Here is a 21,723-nt window from a genome sequence, read left to right as displayed (position 1 = left end):
GCTCTTTGAGAAGAGTCTCACTGTAATTGTGCCCTAAGCAAAACTGTGGCCTGTGCACAAGGGAGTGTGTTACAGAAACTTTCTCCAAACTGCAACATACTTAAATGTGTCTAAAATAAACTGCCTACTGTTAGAATTGCAAAGTTTGAAGACACTGGCTACTGAGTTGAGTCTGACTTCTTTCTCAACTCATGTGGATTGACACTGTTGGCTGTGGTACTTGCAGAGACCCCTCTCTATACATTAAAGGTATTTAGATTTGTGCTAGTATGAAAATAGGCAAACAGTTATGCTTTTGTAGCTACAATACCTTAAGAATTAGAGCTCTTCAGCACCTGATCACCCAAAGCATTTTATTATTATTATTATTATTATTATTATTATTATTATTATTATTATTATTATTAATTATTGTTCTATATTTTGAAATACAAAGAAGGCAATATTGCTGTTATGGACAATTTTGTGTGGATCTTGGTCTTCAACATCAGGAAATGAGAAGTTAGGGAATCACATATTAGCCGTAAATTATTTTTATTTTAATTGGATATTTTATTTAAATTTCAGATGTTATCCCCTTTTCCCATTCCCCCACACACAGTAACCCCCATTCTATCTCCCCTCCTCTTGTTTCTAGAAGGATGTGCTCCCACCCATCAATCTACTCCCCATTACCCCTTCGAATTCCTCTACACTGAGGCATCCAGCCTTCACAGGACCAAGGACTTCCTCTCCTACCTATGCCAATCAAGGCCATCCTCCCCTACATATACAGCTGGAGCCATGGGTCCCTCCCTATATGCTCCCAGGCTAGTGGTTTAGACCCTGGTTGGTTGGCATTGTTGCTCTCCCTCTGAGGCCACAAACCCCTTCAGCTCCTTCAGTCTTCTGTCTAACTTCTCTACTGGGTACTCCATGATTAGTTCAATGGTTAGCTGTGAGCATCTGTCTCTGTATGTCAGGCTCTAGCAGACCTCTAAGGAGACAGCTATATCATCCTGTTGTCAGCATGAACTTCCTGGCATTCACATCAGTGTCTACCTTTGTTGATTGTACCTGGAATTTGGCTGCTGTAACAGGGCAGGATCCTCATGTGGAGCAGTCTTCAGTTCCTGTCCCACACTTTGTCTCCATATTTGCTCCCATGAGTATTTTGGTACTCCTTATAAGAAGGACCGAAGCACCCACACTTCAGTCTTCCTTCTTCATGAGCTTCATGTGGTCTGTGAGTTGTATCTTGGGTATTTGAGCTTTTGGGATAATATCCACTTATCAGTGAGTGCATACCAAGTGTGTTCTTTTGTGATTGGGTTACCACATTCAGGATGATATTTTCTAGTTCCATCCATTCGCCTAAGAGTTTCATGAATTTGTTGTTTTCAATAGCTGAGTAGTACTTCATTGTGTAAATGTACCACATTTTTTGTATCCAGGGCTCTGTTGAAGGACATCTGGGTTCTTTCCAGCTTCTGGCTATTATAAATAAGGCTGCTATGAACATAGTGGAGCATGTGTCCCTGTTGCATGTTGGATCATCTTTTGGGTATATGCCCAGGAGTGGAATAGCTGGGTCCTCAGGTAATGCTATGTCCAATTTTCCACCCATGCCTCCATTAAACATAAACCACATGTCCTGTTTACAGATGATCACTTCCATGTGAGACTCAGTTACTACTACAGCTATGAGTAGAGAAGAGGACTCCTAACTTATGAAAAATTAATTTACTAAGGGAGTGAATTTTTCTATCTTGTCAAATGTCTGTATGTGAACACTAACAACAGTCTGTTCCTAATTCTGCCTCAGCTATCTTAGCTCAGAATAAGCTCTTCTCATTTTATATACCAAGCAAACCACTGTTCTCATTTCTGAATCGTGCCTTCTCCTACATTCTTAGACCTGGAAGTGGTAGAGGTCAGTCATATATTCTAATTTTAATTCTTTTAAGAACTATTGTGTCGATTTCCATGGCAAGAGGAGTTTATATTACCAACAGCAGTGTATAAAAGACTCTAGTACCTGTCGTCATAACCACCATTTCCTATTTTTTTCTTGGTGATGATTATTTTAACTGGAGTAATACAGACTCTCAATGTAGTTTTTCCCATGGATTTCCGTGGTCGCTGGGGCTGGACAGATGGTTCATCAGTTAAAGGCACATGCTGCTGTTGCTGAGAATGCCAGTTTGGTTTCAGCACCCATGTCGGGTAGCTTTTAACTCCTTGGAAGTACAGGTCCAGTGAATCCAGTGATCTCTTCTGGACTCTGTGGGTACTGTACTCTTGTGAAAACTCCCCTTCTCCACATACACATAATTAAACAATAAAATAATTTGAAAATTATGTATCATCTGTGCTCCTGAGTGATACCCCTTCCCATTGCAAGCAGTATACTTCAGCTTATTTAATACCCAGCAATCTCCAGAGAAACTATGCATGACTTTAAAGCAAAAATCTTTTTATTACTATTATTGATTTATTTACATTAGATATGTCTCTGTATCTTAAGAGAGGCAGAACCCCATGGGAGCAATATTTGAAACCTGTGCCTTTCCAGCCTCAGGAGAATGGTTACTACACAGATAACAGTTTAATAAAAGCATCTAGATACCAAAGTCATAGTCACAGGGCCATTGAGAAATTGAGTAGCCACACATTGTCTCCAAGCCATGGGATAGTCCCATCTTCTTTCCAAAGGAATCTTAGTAAGTACTTCAGGAACGGTGCATCAGAAAAGCAAGTTCAAGTAATCATGAAGTTTGCCCTTTGACTTTGTTATTTATCTCAGGATGTTTTTATATTCTTGTGAATGTACATGATGACCATGAGGATAATTTGTGTCAGAAGAAATTGAGCAGCCAGGGTGTGGGTCATCTGAACTCATAAGAAATGTCTGTATTCTTTCTCACTGATGGAAACAAAAAGAAAGAAAAAAAACCTCATTGTATGTGCATAGTCTTATTGTATCTTGTTATGCCATGTTTGCTTGATGTCCTTGGGAGTCCTGCACTTTTCTGAGGAAAGATGGAGGGGGTGAATCTCTGGGAGAGGGATGGTGGATGGGAGAGACTGGGAAGGAATGGGAAACTGTAGTTAGAATGTAATATATGAGAACTTTTTAAAAAAAAGAACAAAAAAGGTGGCTGAGAATTATAGATTCACAGAGAGAATATATCTATGGAAAAGAAATCTATAATTCTGTAAGAGCTGGAGGGAAGGAAGGAAGAGGAGAAGGAGAGAGAAAGAAAAAAAAAGAGAAAGAGAGAGATCTATCATATTGGAAGGCAAGAGATCAGTCAGAATTGGGCATATGTAACTTAGGATAAAGATAATGGGAATAGCAGGCAATAAATCAGAAACTTATCAGAAAATCTCTATGGGAAACCTATATTAGAGAAAAAAGGAACATCTCTAAAGCTTACCTGGGTTTCCAGGCCAGCTGGACAATCAAGTTGGACCCTCAGACCTTGTGGAGAGGACTGAGATGTGTGAGAAAATAAGGAGGCACAGCAAGTCAAGAAGTCTGATCAAGCTAACAAAGATTTTATTGTTCACACAGGTTATATACTCTGAAAACAGGATATGGGGAGGGGTAGGAAAGGAAAGAAGGATTTGCAAGTGGAGGAAACTAGCTGCAGCTGTGGGGTCTAACTAAGTTATTCTCACAAAGTCTTTCCATTACCAGGGTTTCTAAAAACATCTATCTAGCAGGATGTTGGCTAAATCTAGAGAACAGGAGGAAGGGTTACTAAGGTGGGTTGCTATGAGGCCTTGTTTGAAGTTCTGAGAACTGACAAGTGAATCATGGAAGGTAAGCAGAAAGAAGAATAGTAGATAGGAAAGCCAAGGGTGAGTGTTTGCCAAGAGTAAGGCTTTGCCATGGCTTCCCACACCTGGGAATATATTTGCATTCTATATGATAGATACCGCTAATAGCATTTCCCAAATCCAGATATAAGGGGTGAGCTTGCCTCTCCAGAGGAGAGAGTCTCTTAACAACTTCACTTCTCATAAAAATAAAAGGAATAGTGAGATTCCTTTAGTTATGTCGCATAGTAGGTGATATATATTATATCCCATATATTGTCCTATATTATTACAGAAAACACTGAACTATTTTTGGTCCTTACCATTTACACAAAAGTGTTGGTGCACCCATGTTTTTATATGTATTTTCTCTCTTCAATCATTTTTATGCTTTTTTTTCTCACCACTAATTATTATTATTTTTATTAAGGTAGTTCTTTGGCAATTTGGCATTACTCTTTCAATTCTCTTTTATCTATCTTTCCACAGAGCAAGCCCCTCTCCTCCATACTTGTCCTTTTCCCAGATTGATGACTTTTGGTTTTATTGTGTGACATATTTAATTAGGATCATCTGTGACTGCTGAGCTGGGGCTGCCCATTGGATCTTAGAGCAGCCATCAGCAGGTACACAGATGAAGGCAATGGCTCTCCCTTTCTTTGAATTTATACAGAGTAAATAGTTCAGCAGTTTGTGATAAGCTCCCCAAGGTTTCTCCTTTACCCTTGCCTGGCTGTTGATGGGTTCCTTCTCCTCCAGATCTAGTGTGCTGTCTGTAGTTGTTAAGAGGTGTGTTTGCACTGGCAACACAATGTTCTGTGTTGACCACAAGATGTCCTTTAGAAGCCCTTCTCTCTATATTCTGGCTCATACTTGTACTTTTCCACACCTTCTTCTACAATGCTCCTTGACTTTGATGATATAAAAACCTTGTTTAGGGCTGAGTACTAGCTAACTGCCATTTATTCTGTAGACCATATGCAGCTTCAGGTCTCTTCTTCCATCACAGTTCATTAGAAAGAAGTGCTTCTTTGATTAAGTGTAATTTAGGAGGTCATTCCGTGCTATGTCAGTTTATTAAAACAACAGAATTAAGTCACTATTTTATCCTATGGCCTCCCTGTCATGGGCTTTACAATGAATTTCATGCCATGTATGGATTATCTACTGTGGAGTGAATCTCAAATGCAAAGAATGGTGAGTTATCCTGCATAACAGTAATGATACTATTGTTTGTCAGGTTGGTATCATTGTTTATAGATTTCAAATTGACTCCCCTTGCTGCAGCCTAAATGGCACATTCTGACACTATGAAAGGTATCAGGTAAGGAAGACCCTTCTATTTCAGTCGTAGCTTGTATATTTGTACCATGGTTCTGAGTATGTTTCACCATTAAATGATATGTTTACTTTCTGCTTCATTCACGTTTTCCCTGAGGATTAAGCAGTAGTTATAGTATCCTTTAGTAGAGAAAAATGTGGCGATAATAAATAATACAATATATTTGTCAAACATAGGGTACTTTCAATGATCAATTAGGCCTTTATATCTGCAATGGGGTTATTGAATGCCTATCTTCAACCAGTTGGCTTCTCTGTAAAATAATAAAAAGATGAGATTCCACCCAAAACATCTTACAAAATAAATGTAAGTGTGGCTAGCAAAGATTGATTAATATTTTATTAGCAACATGCCTGGTCACTTTAGGACCACAAGGGAGAAAATAAAAGACACAAGTTTAAAGTGATAAACAAGAAATCACTTTTCCAAGAAGTGGAGCTTTTGGTACAAGTAAGAATGAGGCAGGTAGGAGTTAATTTTGGGTGACAAGAGGACTCATTCTAAGGGAAAGGAATGGAACACATGAAGTTCAGAGTGATTTACCCAAAGGAAAACATACTCTTTAAGTGTGACTGCACCTAAGTGCAAACAAGGAAGTGTATTTGGGCTGAGAACTTATATGAAGGAGTTATTATCTTCACATGAAATTATGAGTGCTAATGGAAATTATGTCATCAGGAAGCTGTGTGGTCCAAGTAGAATGGAAATGGACATACATTAATTTTGTTGATGAAACAGTGGAACCTTTGAATTCTTGCCTGTTTCTTTTCAGCTATTTTCAGCCCTACCTGCCATCATGGTATCATCTCCCAACAACACAGGGATTCAGGTGACAGAGTTTCTGATGATCTGCTTTCCAGGAATGCAGGACACACAGCACTGGCTATCCATCATCTTGGCTCCCCTCCTGGTTTTGGCCCTTGCAGCCAACTTTGTGCTATTATTCACCATCCATCAGGAGGCATCTCTGCATGAGCCCATGTACTATCTGCTTGCCATCCTCTCTGTGCTTGATGTCATCCTCTGCCTCACTGTCATCCCCAAGGTCAGACCCACCAATAGCCACTCACTTTTCATCTTCAGCTAGATAGTTGTCTGTTCTTTGTGTGAATTCTCTCATCCCTGAAGAAAAAGATGTTCAATGTGTCACTCAACCTTTACACCAGATACTTCTCTCAGCTCCAATCTGTATCCCTTTTTATTCCTTATCCATTCATCCATTCATCCATCCATCCATCCATCCATCCATCCATCCATCCATGTATGTATGTATGTATGTATGTATGTATGTATGTTTGTATCTATCTATCTATCTATCTATCTATCCATCTATTTGTCTTTATTTATTTTACATTCCAATATTATCTTTCCCTCCTAGTCCCCCTACAGCACCTCCCTCCATTAGATATAAAACTTGATATACACACAGTTCCCCTTTCATTCCTAATGCTTACATTTTGTAGCTTTAATGACCTCTCAACTGATAACTCTTTTCCTATTGTCTGTCAGTGATATTTTAAAATCCAAATTTCTCCTCAGTTCAAGAGATACTCTCCTTGACTGTAATTTCCTACTCCTCTGTTCACATGATCTAGAATTTAGTCACTGAAATGTAATTGGATATGTATGTCACATACTTAGAAAGAAAACATTTTAGGGAAGATTTCTCAAAGTATGAAGGGACTAGAGATGTTCCAATGTAAGCATTGGACTTACTATCTTTGATCCTCCTGTGACACATGCATCCTTAGATGGTAGATGAATCCCATGGAATTGGTTAAGAACCAAGGACCTCAACTGAAGATAAGATATGAGTAAATGCTTTCACAATAAAAGCTTGATTTCCAGACTTAGAGAAAAGCTTTTAATTAGAGTCTGTAGATCAGTGGTTCTCAACCAGTGGGTCATGGCCTCTCTCAGGGGTTGAACAACCCTTTCACAAAGGTTGCATATCAGATATCCTGCTTGTTAGATATTTACATTACAATTCATAACAGTAAAAATTACAGTTATGAAGTAGCAATGAAAATACTTTTGTGATTGGGGGTCACCACAACATGAGGAACTGTATTAAAAGATCACAGGTTTAGGAAGGTTGAGAAGCACTGCTGTAGATGAACATGGGCATAGAAAGTATTTCAAACTGGGATGCTATCCCAGTGAATTCAGGATTTGGATGGTTTTACTAATATACCTTAAGAATTTCCTAAGGCTAGATATTGTATGATGATGATGAATGCACAGAGTTTTTGAGAATGATACTTCTGGCAGGTCCTGCTTATCTTCTGGTTCAACATGAAACCCATCAGCTTTGTGGGCTGCTTCCTGCAGATGTTCATCATGAACACCTTCCTTCCCATGGAATCCTCTACGTTTCTGGTCATGGCCTATGATCGCTATGTGGCTATCTGCCATCCCCTGCGCTACCCATCCATCATCACAGAACAGTTTGTCATCAATGCAGCCATTTTTATTGTAGCCCGCAATCTTCTAGCTACACTGCCCACTCCAGTTCTGGCTGCTAGGCTCAATTACTGTGCCAGCAATGTGGTGGAGAATTGCATATGTGCCAATATTTCTGTAGCAAAGCTTTCCTGTGGGGATATTCATCTAAATAAGCTCTATCAATTTGTGAGTGTTTGGTGTCTACTAGGTTCTGATCTGTTGCTCATCTTGCTATCTTACTGCTTCATCCTAAGAGTTGTTATGTGTCAGCAGTCTGGAGGCGCAGTCACCAAGGCCTTGAGTACTTGCGGTTCTCATCTCATCCTTATACTTTTCTTCTATACACTGTTGCTAGTCTTTATCTTCACAAACAAGGCAGGAAAAACGATACCGTCAGAGGTACCGATTCTTCTCAATGTGCTGCATCATCTCATCCCACCTGCCCTCAATCCCATTGTGTATGGAGTACGAACCCAGGAAATCAAGCAGGGGATTATCAAACTATTCAAACACTAGTTCTCAGATGCATGAGCTGAAGAAGACTTTTGAGAAAGAACTGTGAAAATCTGGCCATATTTTATTTTTGGTTTGATATGGATACTACAATAGACAAAATATGTGTGTGTCATTACTTTTATCAAGAACTTACAACTTCAGAATTATTATTACAATGTTTACTCATACCTTTCTCTATGAATATATGTTAAATCAATCGTTAGGGATACACGGAGTTCTTCATTCTGTGGTGATCATGATATGTCAATAATTCAGCCATTAAATATAAATTTATCACTTTCTGTGTGTTTTTCAATCTTTATGTTCTAATTAGGCTTCATAATTTATAGGATGAAGGGACACTTTGAAAAGGACATTGCATAGGGAGGGACCCATGACTCCATCTGTATATGTAGGGATGGATGGCCTTGTCGGGCATAGGTGGGAGAGGAGATCCTTGGTTCCATGAAGGCTGAACACCAAGTGTGGGGGAATTCGAAGGAGGGGATGTGGGAGTGGGGGGGTAGGTGGGGACACTTCCTCATAGAAGTAGCAGGAGGTGTAGGGATAGGAGGTTCTTGGGTCGTGGGGGAAATGGGGTGAGGGGATAAAATCTGAAATGTAAATATAATAGCTAATAAAAAATATAATAGCTAGATTAAAGGGGAGAATCACTAAAACACACATTGTTCAGAAGTACCATACAAATAGAAATACCTTTTATGCTAGTTTTAGAAATTAAAAATAAAATTTAAATAAAATATATATAAAAAAGAAAAGTACATGGGGCATATGAACAGGACAGGGGAAACCAGGAAGGCTTCTTTCAATACACAGGTTAAAAGTGATTGATAAACAGTCTGAATCAAGGAAGTTAGTTTAAATTGAAGTATGAGTCACAAGATTTGTAGGGAATCAATAAAATAAGTAGATATTTCCTCCTGAGTCTAATAATATAATTCTTAGTAGACAAGTATTTGTCTCAGAAATGCTGAGGACTCATTCTGTGTTTAGACAATCATCTCACTAGACTACTGATATGAATAATGGCAATTTCATTCAAGGAGAGTCCCATTTTAATCCCCAAATCATATACCCCTGCTTTCTAACCCCCAAATGAAAATGCATGTAAATCTACAATCAGAAAATTCACCAAGTCTGGGTAACTTTTCCTGGTATGAAATACATCATTAAATGATTGTCTGTATAAGGTATAGCCGTATATCTTTGGTCAAATTTGTTCACATCCTATATGGTATCAAAATAAACAACTATTGAACTTTCTCCTGTAGTCTTCAGGATCACACTAGACTCTCTAACTAGAGCAGTAATGAAAATGAATGTATGAGTATGTAGTAGGCTATTGGTTCCTTTGAGTATAGCTGCAGGTGGCAGTTCTATTTCTAGGATTTTTTTTGTGGAATCTTCAGACTGATTTCCAAAGTATCTGTGCTGGTTTACCCTCCCACCAACAATGTATGATGCTTTTCTTTCACCAGATCAATGACAGTATTTGTTGTCAATGTGCTTTTTATGATGTATGATTCCCCAAATCTGAGTCACTTCTGATATGAAATATCTCATTAATTGATTGTCTTTATAAGGTATAGCCATATATGTTTGATCAATTTTGTTTACATCATGTATAATATCAAATCAAATCCATATTAAACTTTTCTGTGGTCTTTAGGATCACTGGGTAGTACAGTTAGCATCTGCTTGGAAAAATAGTGCATTTATATCTCTTTAAGCATGTCATAAATGAGCCTAAAATTGGGTCAAAATCATGTTCACATAATATACTCTTTATTATTACATTGCTGATAAAAATCTCAGTTCTACAAATATTAAAGTTACAATGTCTTAATTGAACATATTATAACTCAATACTAATGAAAGTTCTCACAATAAAAGTAACATCATGTCACCTTAAACAAAATTAGATTTTTTTTTAGGTTCTTTCTTACTCTAGTCAGAATGGCCACCATAAAAAGGACAACACAAAGACTTTTAGAAAACAGAAACTGAGTTATATAATTCACTAATATCTAGTCAAGTTTTCCATCAAGCAGAAACATAAAGTCTTTATCAGTCATTGGATGCAAGTGGGTCCATAAATGATGTCTGTAGAGGAGTTTTAATCCAGCAAAATGGCTGCTCAGGCAAGTGATCATATCCAAAGCCCTTGTAAGCCTATGCGATCTGACTGGAATGCAGACACAGTCTGGACTAAAGTATAACCTGGCAGGAATACAGACATGTCCTTAGTGCACATCTCTAATCCACAACAATGAAGGTATGGCTAGTTTGTAGAAGGAAACAGCCATGTTTGAATGTGACATCTAATTGTGGGACAGACAAAGTGGTAAATCAGAGAAAGATGTGACAGAATGAATCAGAGATAAGAGACACTCAACTCATATGAGAACAGCACAGGAAAGAGAAGCTACTGAAGAGGAGAGAGAGAGAGAGAGAGAGAGAGAGAGAGAGAGAGAGAGAGATTGCAGTTTGATTGGGATAGTTTTATAGAGACAAGTTGCAGAAAACAAGTTAGACACAGGTGAAGACAGAGAGAGCCAGAGAATGAGAAGCCAGAAGATTAGAACATATTGGCAAAGTTAGTATGAGGCCAAGCAGAACAGTTCAGGCAGAAAGTGAGAGAAGTTGGATTAAACCACTCAGCTTGGAGAATTGATTGTATGGAGCGTAGAAGCTTCTGGATCTAGGCCTAGGGATAGTTAGAACAGAGACAGAAATGTCCTAGGCTCAGTCCAGGCCATGTGTTCAGACAGCTTGAGTGTGGCTCTCACCGTTTTCCTCGACCCGAGGAAACAAAAGCAACATTTACAGATGTAGATATACACTCTTTAGGCTCACCTGGATTTTCATCTGTATTTGGAGATGCTTCTATTGCCTCTTTCAACTGTTGTTGAGGAAACAGCAAGGGAACTGTCTATGTTTATGCTAAACAAGAAACATGGAGGAGGGTCTTCAGCGTGAATGATGCCTGTTTCAGGAGATTCAATCATTTTATACACTCTCAGGACCACACATGCATTTTGAAACAACTTTTAATGCATCAGATAAAGATCCTGAAACTGAATGATACTCCTTGTTTGTTCTAAGCTGCATGTGTTCTTTGCAGTTGTGCAAAGACAAGAATGGAGAGCTTGGAGCTCAAACAGCTTGGGTTTTTATTTTTTTCCCCTTTTCAAGTTATTGCTTACATGTACAAGTAACTCATTTTTTTTTCTACTTGTTTCTAGAAGGAAAGAAAAGCAACCTCTCAAGATTCCTTGGATCCAGATTAACAATCTTCCAATATTCCTGAGATCTGGATTGTTTTGTATTTTGCCTAAGTATCATCTAGCTTTCTCAGTAATTGGAAATTTCCATACATCTTTGTATTTCTAATCTCTAATAAGACTTTTAAATTAAAAAAGCTGATTGAAAAAAGTTTTGCGCAACTAGAAATGGACTGTAGTATATTTATGTTGTATTATGGAGTGTCTTCTGATGTATCAACACACATAAACAGAACTCTATACACAGGTCACAGGGTATTTGTAAATTCAAGAAAGGAAGTTTCCAGTGCAGCAGTAGTGTTAAGTCATGAAGGAGGAAGCTTGAAGTGATGGCTCCTTCTCCTAGATCTATTAAAAGGTACCAGGTTACATGTGAGTTCTTCAAAGAGCTCTGGCTTGAGAGCTTTGGGTAATGACAAAGAAAGCTTTGCTTGAAAACACAAGGAAGATGGCAGGAAGATGCTGGCCCAGGTGGACATACACAAAGCAGACTTGCTTCTGGCCGTAGCCACTTTCCATCATTCAGAGCTGACCATTAATATGCTGTGCTTTGTTCACAACCTCATTGTACAATTAGATTAACATTATTGAAGAAAATGAGCCTCAGTTGAGGCCACTGATGTCTACAGTCACATTAAATATATGTGCAGAGATTATCGATGGAGGAGCAGCTGGGGGTTATTTTTATCGTACAGTGTTTACTCTTTTTGGATTTTCCTACTTCAGACAAAATAGAATATTTATTTTTGCAAAAAAGTCACAGAAATATGGGATGCTTTCTTTGACTTGTATTTTCAAGATAGGGTTTCACTGTGTAGCTCTTGCTGTCCTGGAAATCCTCTTTGTAGATCAGGCCTGCTTTGAACTAAGAGATCCACCTGCCTGTGCCTCCTAAATGCTGGGATTAAAGGCAGGTGCCATTACACTTGTATGAGATAGGGATTTTGTGTGTGTGTTTGTTGGGGGATTGAGTATTTTAGAGGAAGGTAAAGCCAGGAATACTTTTTTAGAGTTAGTACTTACTTTCCTCATGAGGATGTTCTGAGTTAGCATTTCAACCATTTTTCTATCAATACAATAAATCACCATGCATTAGGAACGCAGAGATGCAGCTGTCTTGTTCACCACCCCTTTAATAATCTCTTGATTCCTTGCTTGATCTCCTGGGTTCTCACCCCATAGACAATGGGATTAAGGGCAGCAGGGATGACATTGTGGAGGACATTGAGCAAGACTGGCACATCAGAAGAGACCTTCCTCTTAGCTACATGTGTGAGGACAAAGACTAAAAGGATGGTGCTAAAGAACAAGATAAGGATGAAGTGAGAGCCACATGTGCTCAGAGCTTTGGCTACAGCGCCCTCAGACTTGAGTCTCAGCACAGCTCTCAGTATGAGGGTATAGGAGAGGAAGATGAGGATTAGGTCTGATCCCAGCAAAGTCCAGCCACAGGCAAACTGATAAAGACGATTAATAGTGACATCACTACAAGAGAGTCTAGAGACAGACATGTTGGCACAGATGCAGTTCTCAATGACATTTCTCCCACAGTAATGGAGTCGTCCTGAGAGAATGGGGATGGGCAAAGGCAAAAGGAGATTCCTGACCAGAATGAATGTGGCTGCCTTGACTACAAATTGGTCAGTGATGATAGATGGATATCTCAGTGGGTGACAGATGGCTATATAGCGATCAAAGGCCATGACCATAAATGTGCAAGATTCCATACCATGAAAGCTGTTCATGATATACATCTGGAGGAAACAGGCAGAAAAGCCAATGGGCCTGAGATCAAACCAGAAGATGGCCAGTACCTTAGGGATGACAGTGAGGCAGATTACAATGTCCAGCATGGATAGGAGGCTGAGGAAGTAGTACATGGGTTCATGCAGAGAAGCCTCCATCCGAATGGTGATCAGAAGAATAGCATTAGCCCCCATGGCTAGGAGAAAGAGAAGACTGAGTGGCAGGGAAAGCCAGAGCTGCCAGCTGGGAGACCTGACAAAACAATTTAGGAGGAAGTCTGAAACTCCAGTAGAGATGGTGTCGTTCCTGTGTGCTGTCATATTTTGCCATATAGTCCTACAACAGTCTTTTAGCAAGCTGTAAAATTAGGATTTAGATAATTAAGTTCTGACTCTGGGTATATGAAGGTAGAGGAAGTGGTTTTAGTTATATACAATTCTAGCAGGTTATCCAAGTCAACTGACTGTATCTGCTTATCTCTGGTGCCTTGTTTCTGGGGTGATACTACCACTTTAATCAGTGTGGAGGAAGCAGGTACTGAAGTAGCAAGATTTATCTGTACCTTTGCTTTTATCCTTGAAGGAGTTAGTATTATCTTTACAGAAACTAGAAGTGAGAAAAGTACTTAGGAAATTATTTTCATGTGCAGGTGAAAATGTACACATATTTTTCTCCACATTTTTGAAATACTCACATAAACTATTGTCCAATATAACTACTACAGTGTAACAAAATAACGTACAGAGCTTGGCACAAAAAGGACACAGATCAGTGTCTCTAGATCACATAGCATTCCAGCCTTTTAATTGTATTTACTTTGCTTTAATTATATATTTTTATCTGCTCTACATTGAAAAGAGTGAGTGTCTCAAAAAATCATTTTTATTTGGTAAGGATGTACCTTAGAAAATAGTTGGTCTTCACTCTATTTCTTAACTCATCAAGCTTTTAGAAGTCCTAACCACTGGACCAAAGGAGAGTAAGCAACTTCAGTGCTAGGAGACCAGTGGGTGTTGCTAAACAAGATAAAGAATCACATGTTCATAGCTATAACCCTACGAGTTCTTCTTCCATTCACAACTCCTTGCTCACAATCTCAATCTCATCTCATCTATTTTTTTTTATTAGTCCTGAACTGTGCTTAATGGTGGGTGGCTTTAAATAACCTTAGAAGATATCTTCTAGTATGAGTTTGTAAATGAAGAGCTTTCCCTGTGACTTGGGAATTATAAATTACACCTGTTTTTTCTATTTCAAACTTCTACTTGTAAATTTGAGGTATAAGTCAAGTTCCTGCTATGTCCATAATTTGTGACAATTGACTTAATCCCCATTAGCTTTTCTTTTATCCACAACACATACAATTTCAATCTAATGAAAAATATTGTTATTATCACCATATTCATCTTTAAGATTTTCCATTTATTGCTTCCTCATTTTTTGACTAATTTCTTGGGAAAATTTACATTTATTCCATATGAAGTGTACCCCATGATCTCACTGTGTCCAAGTACCCCTTCCACCTCATGGAATCATGAAGTACTCCTGAAATGAATGGAGGCTTTCTTATTGAAAACAGGAAGAATGTGAGTTTACATCTTGAGGCTCCCATCAAATAGAAGGTCTCGTGACCACAGGGGTGTGAACTGAAGAGCCAAAGGAAGAAGTATGCCTTGTGCTGCACAGAGCTTAAATGTGACTATTTTCATTATTAGATAAAGTATCTGGATGACAAATGATCGTTTTATATCTTTCAATTTTCCCTCTACCTTCTTTGCAGTGTCTTATTAGAATTTCCACTGAACAAATATGGATTTGCCCATGAAGCCTAAGAAGTTAAGCACCTCAGAACATGTCTGGTGTATCTGTTAGTCTGTTTGCAACTAGAGCTTGCCAGTGACAACAGTAAGGCTGACACTGGCTTCTAATGTCTCTGGTTCTAGCCTGAGGCATGGTGAGAAATCCTATGTAGTTTAATTCTAAAACCATAGAGTAAAAAATAAATTAATAATAATAATAATAATAATAATAATAATAATAATAAACAACTTACAGCCATAGCCTCTCTCTAGGCTGACAAGACCATGGATTAGAATACGAGAAACTCTGTTCTAAGAAGTGACAGTATTGTTTGGTTCCCCTGGCTTCTTGAAGTTCAGACAAAAATGTGAGAAGTCTGTTCAGATGTTACTTCAGGCATTATTGAGTGTATGGAATAGGAGGTGGCTCATGGCTTCTTTTTGGCATAATTTTCTAGTTTTGAAGCTATCACTTTTGGCAGTTTTAACATTTGCTAAAACTTGCTGAAGTATCTTTCTCTCAATTCCCAATCACAGCTTTTGTTCCTACTGATGATATCACACCTAACTATATTATTTCCTACTCAATAATCCACTTAAAATTATATTCTTCCCCTAGACCTCTGAATTTCTGTATTCATAGCTGAAAACTACCTGGGTTCTACATGATGCATGTACTGTTTAGCTTCCCCATTCCTCATTCCACTAGGAATCTAGAAGAAGAAGGAGAAGGAGGAGGAGGAAGAGGAAGAAGAGGAAGAGGAGAAGGAGGAAGAGAAGGAGAAGGAGAAGGGGAAGGGGAAGAAGGAGAAGAAGAAAAGAAGAAAGAGAGACAAAGAGAGACAGAGAGACAGAGACAGAGAGAGATCAGAGGCTAGTTTCTCACATTTGCTTCTTTTCCAGATAGAATATCTTTACTCTTTCCCATAGCACTGACTCAGCAAAAGAAATCACAGGTAGGTCTCTAATCTTCTGTTAAGCCCTGGTGTGTAGACACCCTTTGGTGCCCTCTCCTCAGAATCACTTACCAAGAACTTGAAGCATGGGTTCTGTATCCATGGATGATAGCGTTCTGACTGGTTTTATGTAGCCAGGGTGGTTATATAGCCAGAGCCTCAGGGACCTTACCCACTGCAATGCTCTCAATTTATCTACTTTCTAGCTCCTAAGATCCCTCTGGGAGAGACAAGCAGACAGGCAGAAAAAGAAAAATCATTTTCTTTCTTTTGAAAAGGAATTTGCCCTGGTAATCCATTCTTACATTGGCTGTCTGTCCTGCAGGGATTAAGTCAATCTCCTGGGTGAAGGACTTGTAACACACACCTGTATGTGCTCAGGACTAGGCACACATATTCACGTGATGCCTTCCATGGAGTCCTCAAGCTCAGTTTGTATGAGCTTCCTGTATATGTCTATAATACAGGTAGTATGTGCTACCTACAATGGCATGACTTGAAGTTAACCCCTCACAACTCTTTTCATAAAACTTTTATCAAAAAATGTAAGATAAGTAGTAAATAAAAAAAAAAAAACCTCAGTGGGATTTTAGTGCAAGTTGCTCAATTACTCAATGGAAATGTCTTAATTTAATGAAATTAAAGTCTATGCTTTTCTTTATTCATTGCTTGAATTGCCCTGAATTCCATTTGTCATTTTAGACACCATACTTCTCACCTATGGAAGGTAACCTGAAGTCTTCCAAATATTGTCTGTATCTTAATTATTTTGAATATATGGAATGAAATTCCAGCAATTATCTCAAGCTTCTTCTCTTCTAAAGCTAACATCATTCCTAATTTCAAGTAACCAGTTACTTTTTGCATTCTATTTTGGGTTATATTTTCTAATTATTTCTGTACCTGGTAATTTTTGTTAGTTGTTATATTAAACTATAGTTTTTTTTGAGACAGAGTTATCCTGTTAAGCTCTGGCTGTCTGAGAACGTGCTCTGTAGACCAGGCTAGCACTGGAGTCATAGATGAGCGTCCATCTGCCTCCCAAGTTCAGGGATTTAAGGCTTGTGCCACCACTGCCCGGTTCATATCTGATTTTTGGGGACATTGCTTTTTTGGGTACCAAATATAATAAATGTTATTTTTATAAGCATTCTAAGATTAATTATGAAATGCAAGTAAGTTACTTGAGAGTAATTTGCTTTTAGGGGAATGAGGGCTTTGTTTTTTAAATTTGTTATGAAAAACCTAGAACAACTCTTAATCTATGACTACTTTTTATTTATTATTGAGGAAAGCCTCTTTGAATACCTCCCAAGTACCCAGAGAATTGTCTTCCTTTCTGAATGCAGTGGATAGCTATCAGAACTGGGTACTCCTTGCCATAATCTGTGGCTACTTCCCTATCTTCTGTTAGCTCATGCAATTTCCTTATGTAATACATGCACTGGCAGTAGGTTCTCTGCAGACTTTCAAAATTGTTTCTCCATACACTCTTTTCTCTTCTAAAGTCTGGCCTATCAAATGAAGCAGTTTTAATCTTTCTAACTGTTTAAGTACGCTCCTCAACTCAGAGACCCCATTGATGAGCTCCTCCTGCAATCCTGTCTCCCCCTCTCTCTGTTTATCAGCCTGGGAACTCTTTCAAAGCAGCATATCTACCTCTATCGCTTCTCTCATTTGTTATTCACATTTCATATTTCTTTACTTCACTGGTCTCTTCAAACTCATTACATAATATAGTCCATGCAGTTAGATTGTCATGGTTGGACTTCAGACTTTAGTCTCTTCTGTTTCTTCTTGACTGGATCCTGAAGCCTATGAGCAGATTAGACTGCCACCTCACCCTTCTTCAGAATTTGATGTAGCTTGCCTTGAGAAAGGACCATGGTTTAAAGGATTCAATATCATGTATGATCTCCTTACCTCAAGCCTAAGGTTTCTGTTGGTTTTATTTGGTGAATAGATGGTATTAAAAATAAAATTGCTTGAATCCTTGGTTGTTGAGACCCATACTGACCCACACTTGGAGCTACTGTGTTGCAGACCGTTCTGCCCCATGCTTTGGGGCCAAACTGTTGGGCCCTGCTCTCTGCTGCTCAGGTCCGCTGGTCAGGGCCTAGCACGAGACTCAAAGAATGGAGACAAGACAGGGTGTGTGATCAAGTCCAGTTTCTCCTTTATTGTCACTCTTATTTTCTCCCTTTTCTCTTATTGTCTCCCTGTATTGTCTCACTTCATGGCTCTCTCTTATTGTTTCTCTTCTTATCTCTCTCTTATTGTCTCTCTCATTGTCTCTCCTTCTTATTGGCTCTCTCTCATTTAAGGGAAGTCTAAGGTATTTATAGAAGGTGTGTGGATACCACGTGCCTTGCAGGTGTGGATAGCATTGATAGCACGTGCACCTTGCCCCTTGCAGGCGTGGATACTATGTGCACCTTGCAGCTGGGGGCACTAAACAGCAAAACAAGATGTGTGGGATATCAGAGTGTGCTTCAGCTGTTGTCGGCTGCTGAAAACAAAGTCTCATGTCAGGGTATATGGCTCGAGATGGCTGCAAAGCTGATAGCTGCTTTCTAGCTGCCTCCTGCTAAAAGTCAGCCCCCAACACTTGGTCATTAGCTAGTAATAATTTTATGCTTGGGAGTAAAGTAGTTGATATCACTTTAAATATTGTAATTAAGAAGACTCAGTGGACAAAGGGCAAATTACACATTGACAGGGAACAATGAATGGCAAGCTATGGATGAAAAAAAATGGTGAAGGAGGTGGTATAGATAGTGGTTGGAGGAGGGACCAAATAGGTCAGACTGTACATGGTCCTTTTAGGCATTGTTAGCATTTCTTTCTATTATGAATGAATTGTGAAGCTATGCATAGTAGAGTGTTTCCATTTAGACATGCAAAAAACAGTTTCTTGGTCCAAAAGATTAAAACTGCTCTCCAAAGTGTTTAAAAAATGTATGTGCGTGTCCCCGTGTGTGTCTGTGCCACTTTGCATGTCCAGACAACTCTGTGGAGTCAACTTGTTCCTTCCACCTTTATGTGGGTTCTGGGAACAGAATTCATGTCGCTTGGCTCTCATGGCCAGCACCTTTACCTACTGAGCCATCTCACTGGTTTCTCCTAGTCCATGAAATTTAGGTTGCTGTTGGAAAGACCTTTAGTCTCTATGTTCTCTTCCTCTTTGTATTTAAATGTACAACTTTGCCTTCCCCATTGATGTTTAGGGCACAAGGTTCCTGTGCTCACAGACAAGCATGAAAGAAACCAGGAATGTTGAATGCTCAGGGGTGTCTCTTCAAAGAAAGAGATACATAACCTGTTTTCTGTCCAGAAGGCTGGGGATGGATGGGGTTAATCGCCTGGTGACCTCTGTGCTATCTGAATGGCTAGGGCCTCCCTGACTGATAAACAGGACCATGGATGGTTACAGGCCAAGGTGATCTTGGAGCTACCTGTAGGACCAGGACACACCTGCTCCTTTAGACTTTTATAAACAGCATGGGAAGTGACTGATAGCCTAGAGACCACACCAGATCCTCCCTAGGCTCTTAAGGTGACACATGTAGTTTATCTGTAGAACCTGTCTTCATGAAAGAAGTGGTATGCTCTTTGAGAAGAGTCTCACTGTAATTGTGCCCTAAGCAAAACTGTGGCCTGTGCACAAGGGAGTGTGTTACAGAAACTTTCTCCAAACTGCAATATACTTAAATGTGTCTAAAATAAACTGGCTACTGTCAGAATTGCAAAGTTTGAAGCCATGGGCTACTGAGTTGAGTCTGACTTCTTTCTCACCTCATATGGATTGACACTGTTGGCTGTGGTACTTGCAGAGACCCCTCTCTATACATTAAAAGTATTTAGATTTGTTCTAGTATGAATATAGGCAAAGAGTTACACTTTTGTAGCTACAATACCTTAAAAATTAGAGCTGTTGAGCACCTGATCACCCAAACCATTTATTATTATTATTATCATTATTATTATTATTATTATTATTATTATTAATATTAATTATTGTTCTATATTTTGAAATACAAAGAAGGCAATATTGCTGTTATGGACAATTTTGTGTGGATCTTGGTCTTCAACATCAGGAAATGAGAAGTTAGGGAATCACATATTAGCCAAAAATTATTATTATTATTTTTATTGGATATTTTATTTACATTTCAGATGTTATCCCCTTTTCCCATTCACCCACACCCAGTAACCCCCATCTCATCTCCCCTCCTCCTGTTTCTAGGAGGATGTGACCCCACCCATCATTCCACTCTCCCATTACCACTTTTAATTCCCCTACACTGAGGCATCCATCCTTCACAGGACCAAGGACTTCCTCTCCTACCTATGCCCAACAAGGCCATCCTCCCCTACATATACAGCTGAAGCCATGGGTCCCTCCCTATGTGCTCCCAGGCTAGGATTTAGACCCTGGTTCATTGCTATTGTTGCTCTCCCCATGGGGCCACAAACCCCTTCAGCTCCTTCAGTCTTCTGTCTAACTTCTCTACTGGGTACTCCATGATCAGTTCAATGGTTAGCTGTGAGCATCTGTCTCTGTATATGTCAGGCTCTGGCAGACCTCTAAGGAGACAGCTATATCATGCTCTTGTCAGCATGAACTGCCTTGTATCAGCATCAGCATCAGCATCAGCATCTGCCTTTGGTGACTATACCTGTGATTTGGTGACTGTAACAGGGCAGGATCCTCAGGTGGAGCAGTTTCCAGACAGCTCCTACTTCAGTTTCTGTCTCACACTTTGTCTCCATATTTGCTCCCATGAGTATTTTGTTACTTCTTCTAAGAAGGACTGAAGCACCCACACTTCAGTCTTCCTTCTTCATGAGCTTCATGTGGTCTGTGGGTTGTATCTTGGGTATTTGAGCTTTTGGGATAATATCCACTTATCAGTGAGTGCATACCATGTGTGTTTTTTGTGATTGGGTTACCTAACTCAGGATGATATTTTCTAGTTCCATCCATTCGCCTAAGAATTTCATGAATTTGTTGTTTTTAATAGCTGAGTAGTACTTCATTGTGTAAATGTACCACATTTTCTGTATCCAGGGCTCTGTTGAAGGACATCTGGGTTCTTTCCAGCTTCTGGCTATCATAAATAAGGCTGCTATGAACATAGTGGAGTATGTGTCCCTGTTGCATGTTGGAGCATCTTTTGGGTATATGCCCAGGAGTGGAATAGCTGGGTCCTCAGGTAATGCTATGTCCAATTTTCCACCCATGTCTCCATTAAACATAAACCACATGTCCTGTTTACAGATGATCACTTCCATGTGAGACTCAGTTACTACTACAGCTATGAGTAGAGAAGAGGACTCCTAACTTATGAAAAATTAATTTACTAAGGGAGTGAATTTTTCTGTCTTGTCAAATGTCTGTATGTGAACACTAACAACAGTCTGGTCCTAATCCTGCCTCAGCTATGTTAGCTCAAAATAAGCTCTTCTCATTTTATATACCAAGCAAACCACTGTTCTCATTTCTGAATCGTGCCTTCTCTTACTCTCTTAGACCTAGAAGTGGTAGAGGTCAGTCATATATTCTAATTTTAATTCTTTTAAGAACTATTGTGTTGATTTTCATGGCAAGAGGAGTTTATATTACCAAGAGCAGTGTATAAAAGACCCTAGTACCTGTTGCCATAACCACCACTTCCTTTTTTTTTTCTTGGTGATGGTTATTTTAACTGGAATAATAGAGTCTCAGCGTAGTATTTCCAGTGGATTTCCCTGGTGACTGGTGCTGGACAGATGGTTCATCAGTTAAAGGCATATGCTGCTTTTGCTGAGAACATTCATTTGGTTCCAGC

At 39.2% G+C, this 21,723-nt stretch overlaps 2 protein-coding genes across 5 annotated transcripts; one reads left to right on the top strand and one right to left on the bottom strand.

Annotated features, from left to right (window-relative positions):
- Positions 1-2,632: 2,632 nt before the first annotated feature.
- LOC117714335 (olfactory receptor 56A4-like) lies at positions 2,633-8,552 on the top strand. Of its 2 annotated transcripts, XM_076939850.1 has the most exons (3): positions 2,633-2,702; positions 5,919-6,191; positions 7,418-8,552. In XM_076939850.1, the coding sequence occupies exons 2-3, from the start codon at positions 5,943-5,945 to the stop codon at positions 8,105-8,107; spliced, it is 939 nt and encodes a 312-aa protein (XP_076795965.1). In that variant the 5' UTR covers positions 2,633-2,702; positions 5,919-5,942; the 3' UTR covers positions 8,108-8,552. The 2 variants fall into 2 exon arrangements, with proteins under 2 accessions (XP_076795965.1, XP_034366979.1); XM_034511088.3 differs by lacking the exon at positions 2,633-2,702 and having other exon boundaries at positions 5,401-6,191.
- Positions 8,553-9,870: 1,318 nt separating this feature from the next.
- Positions 9,871-16,091, bottom strand: LOC117723126 (olfactory receptor 56A3-like). 3 transcript variants are annotated; one of them, XR_013112376.1, is made up of 3 exons: positions 15,965-16,091; positions 10,964-13,494; positions 9,871-10,327 (listed from the first exon to the last, which is right to left on the bottom strand). XR_013112376.1 is itself a non-coding variant. In XM_076939848.1 (2 exons), the coding sequence occupies exon 2, from the start codon at positions 13,455-13,457 to the stop codon at positions 12,513-12,515; it is 945 nt and encodes a 314-aa protein (XP_076795963.1). In that variant the 5' UTR covers positions 13,458-13,494; positions 15,965-16,091; the 3' UTR covers positions 9,871-12,512. The 3 variants fall into 3 exon arrangements, 2 of the variants coding, with proteins under 2 accessions (XP_076795963.1, XP_076795964.1); XM_076939848.1 differs by having other exon boundaries at positions 9,871-13,494; XM_076939849.1 differs by having other exon boundaries at positions 9,871-13,389; positions 15,965-16,063.
- Between the last annotated feature and the right edge of the window lie 5,632 nt (positions 16,092-21,723).

The sequence above is a fragment of the Arvicanthis niloticus genome, chromosome 1 (assembly GCF_011762505.2).
Source record: "Arvicanthis niloticus isolate mArvNil1 chromosome 1, mArvNil1.pat.X, whole genome shotgun sequence".
Lineage (NCBI taxonomy): Eukaryota > Metazoa > Chordata > Mammalia > Rodentia > Muridae > Arvicanthis > Arvicanthis niloticus.
The sequence above is the reverse complement of the archived record's forward strand: the minus strand, read 5'-3'. Positions and strand labels throughout refer to the sequence as shown.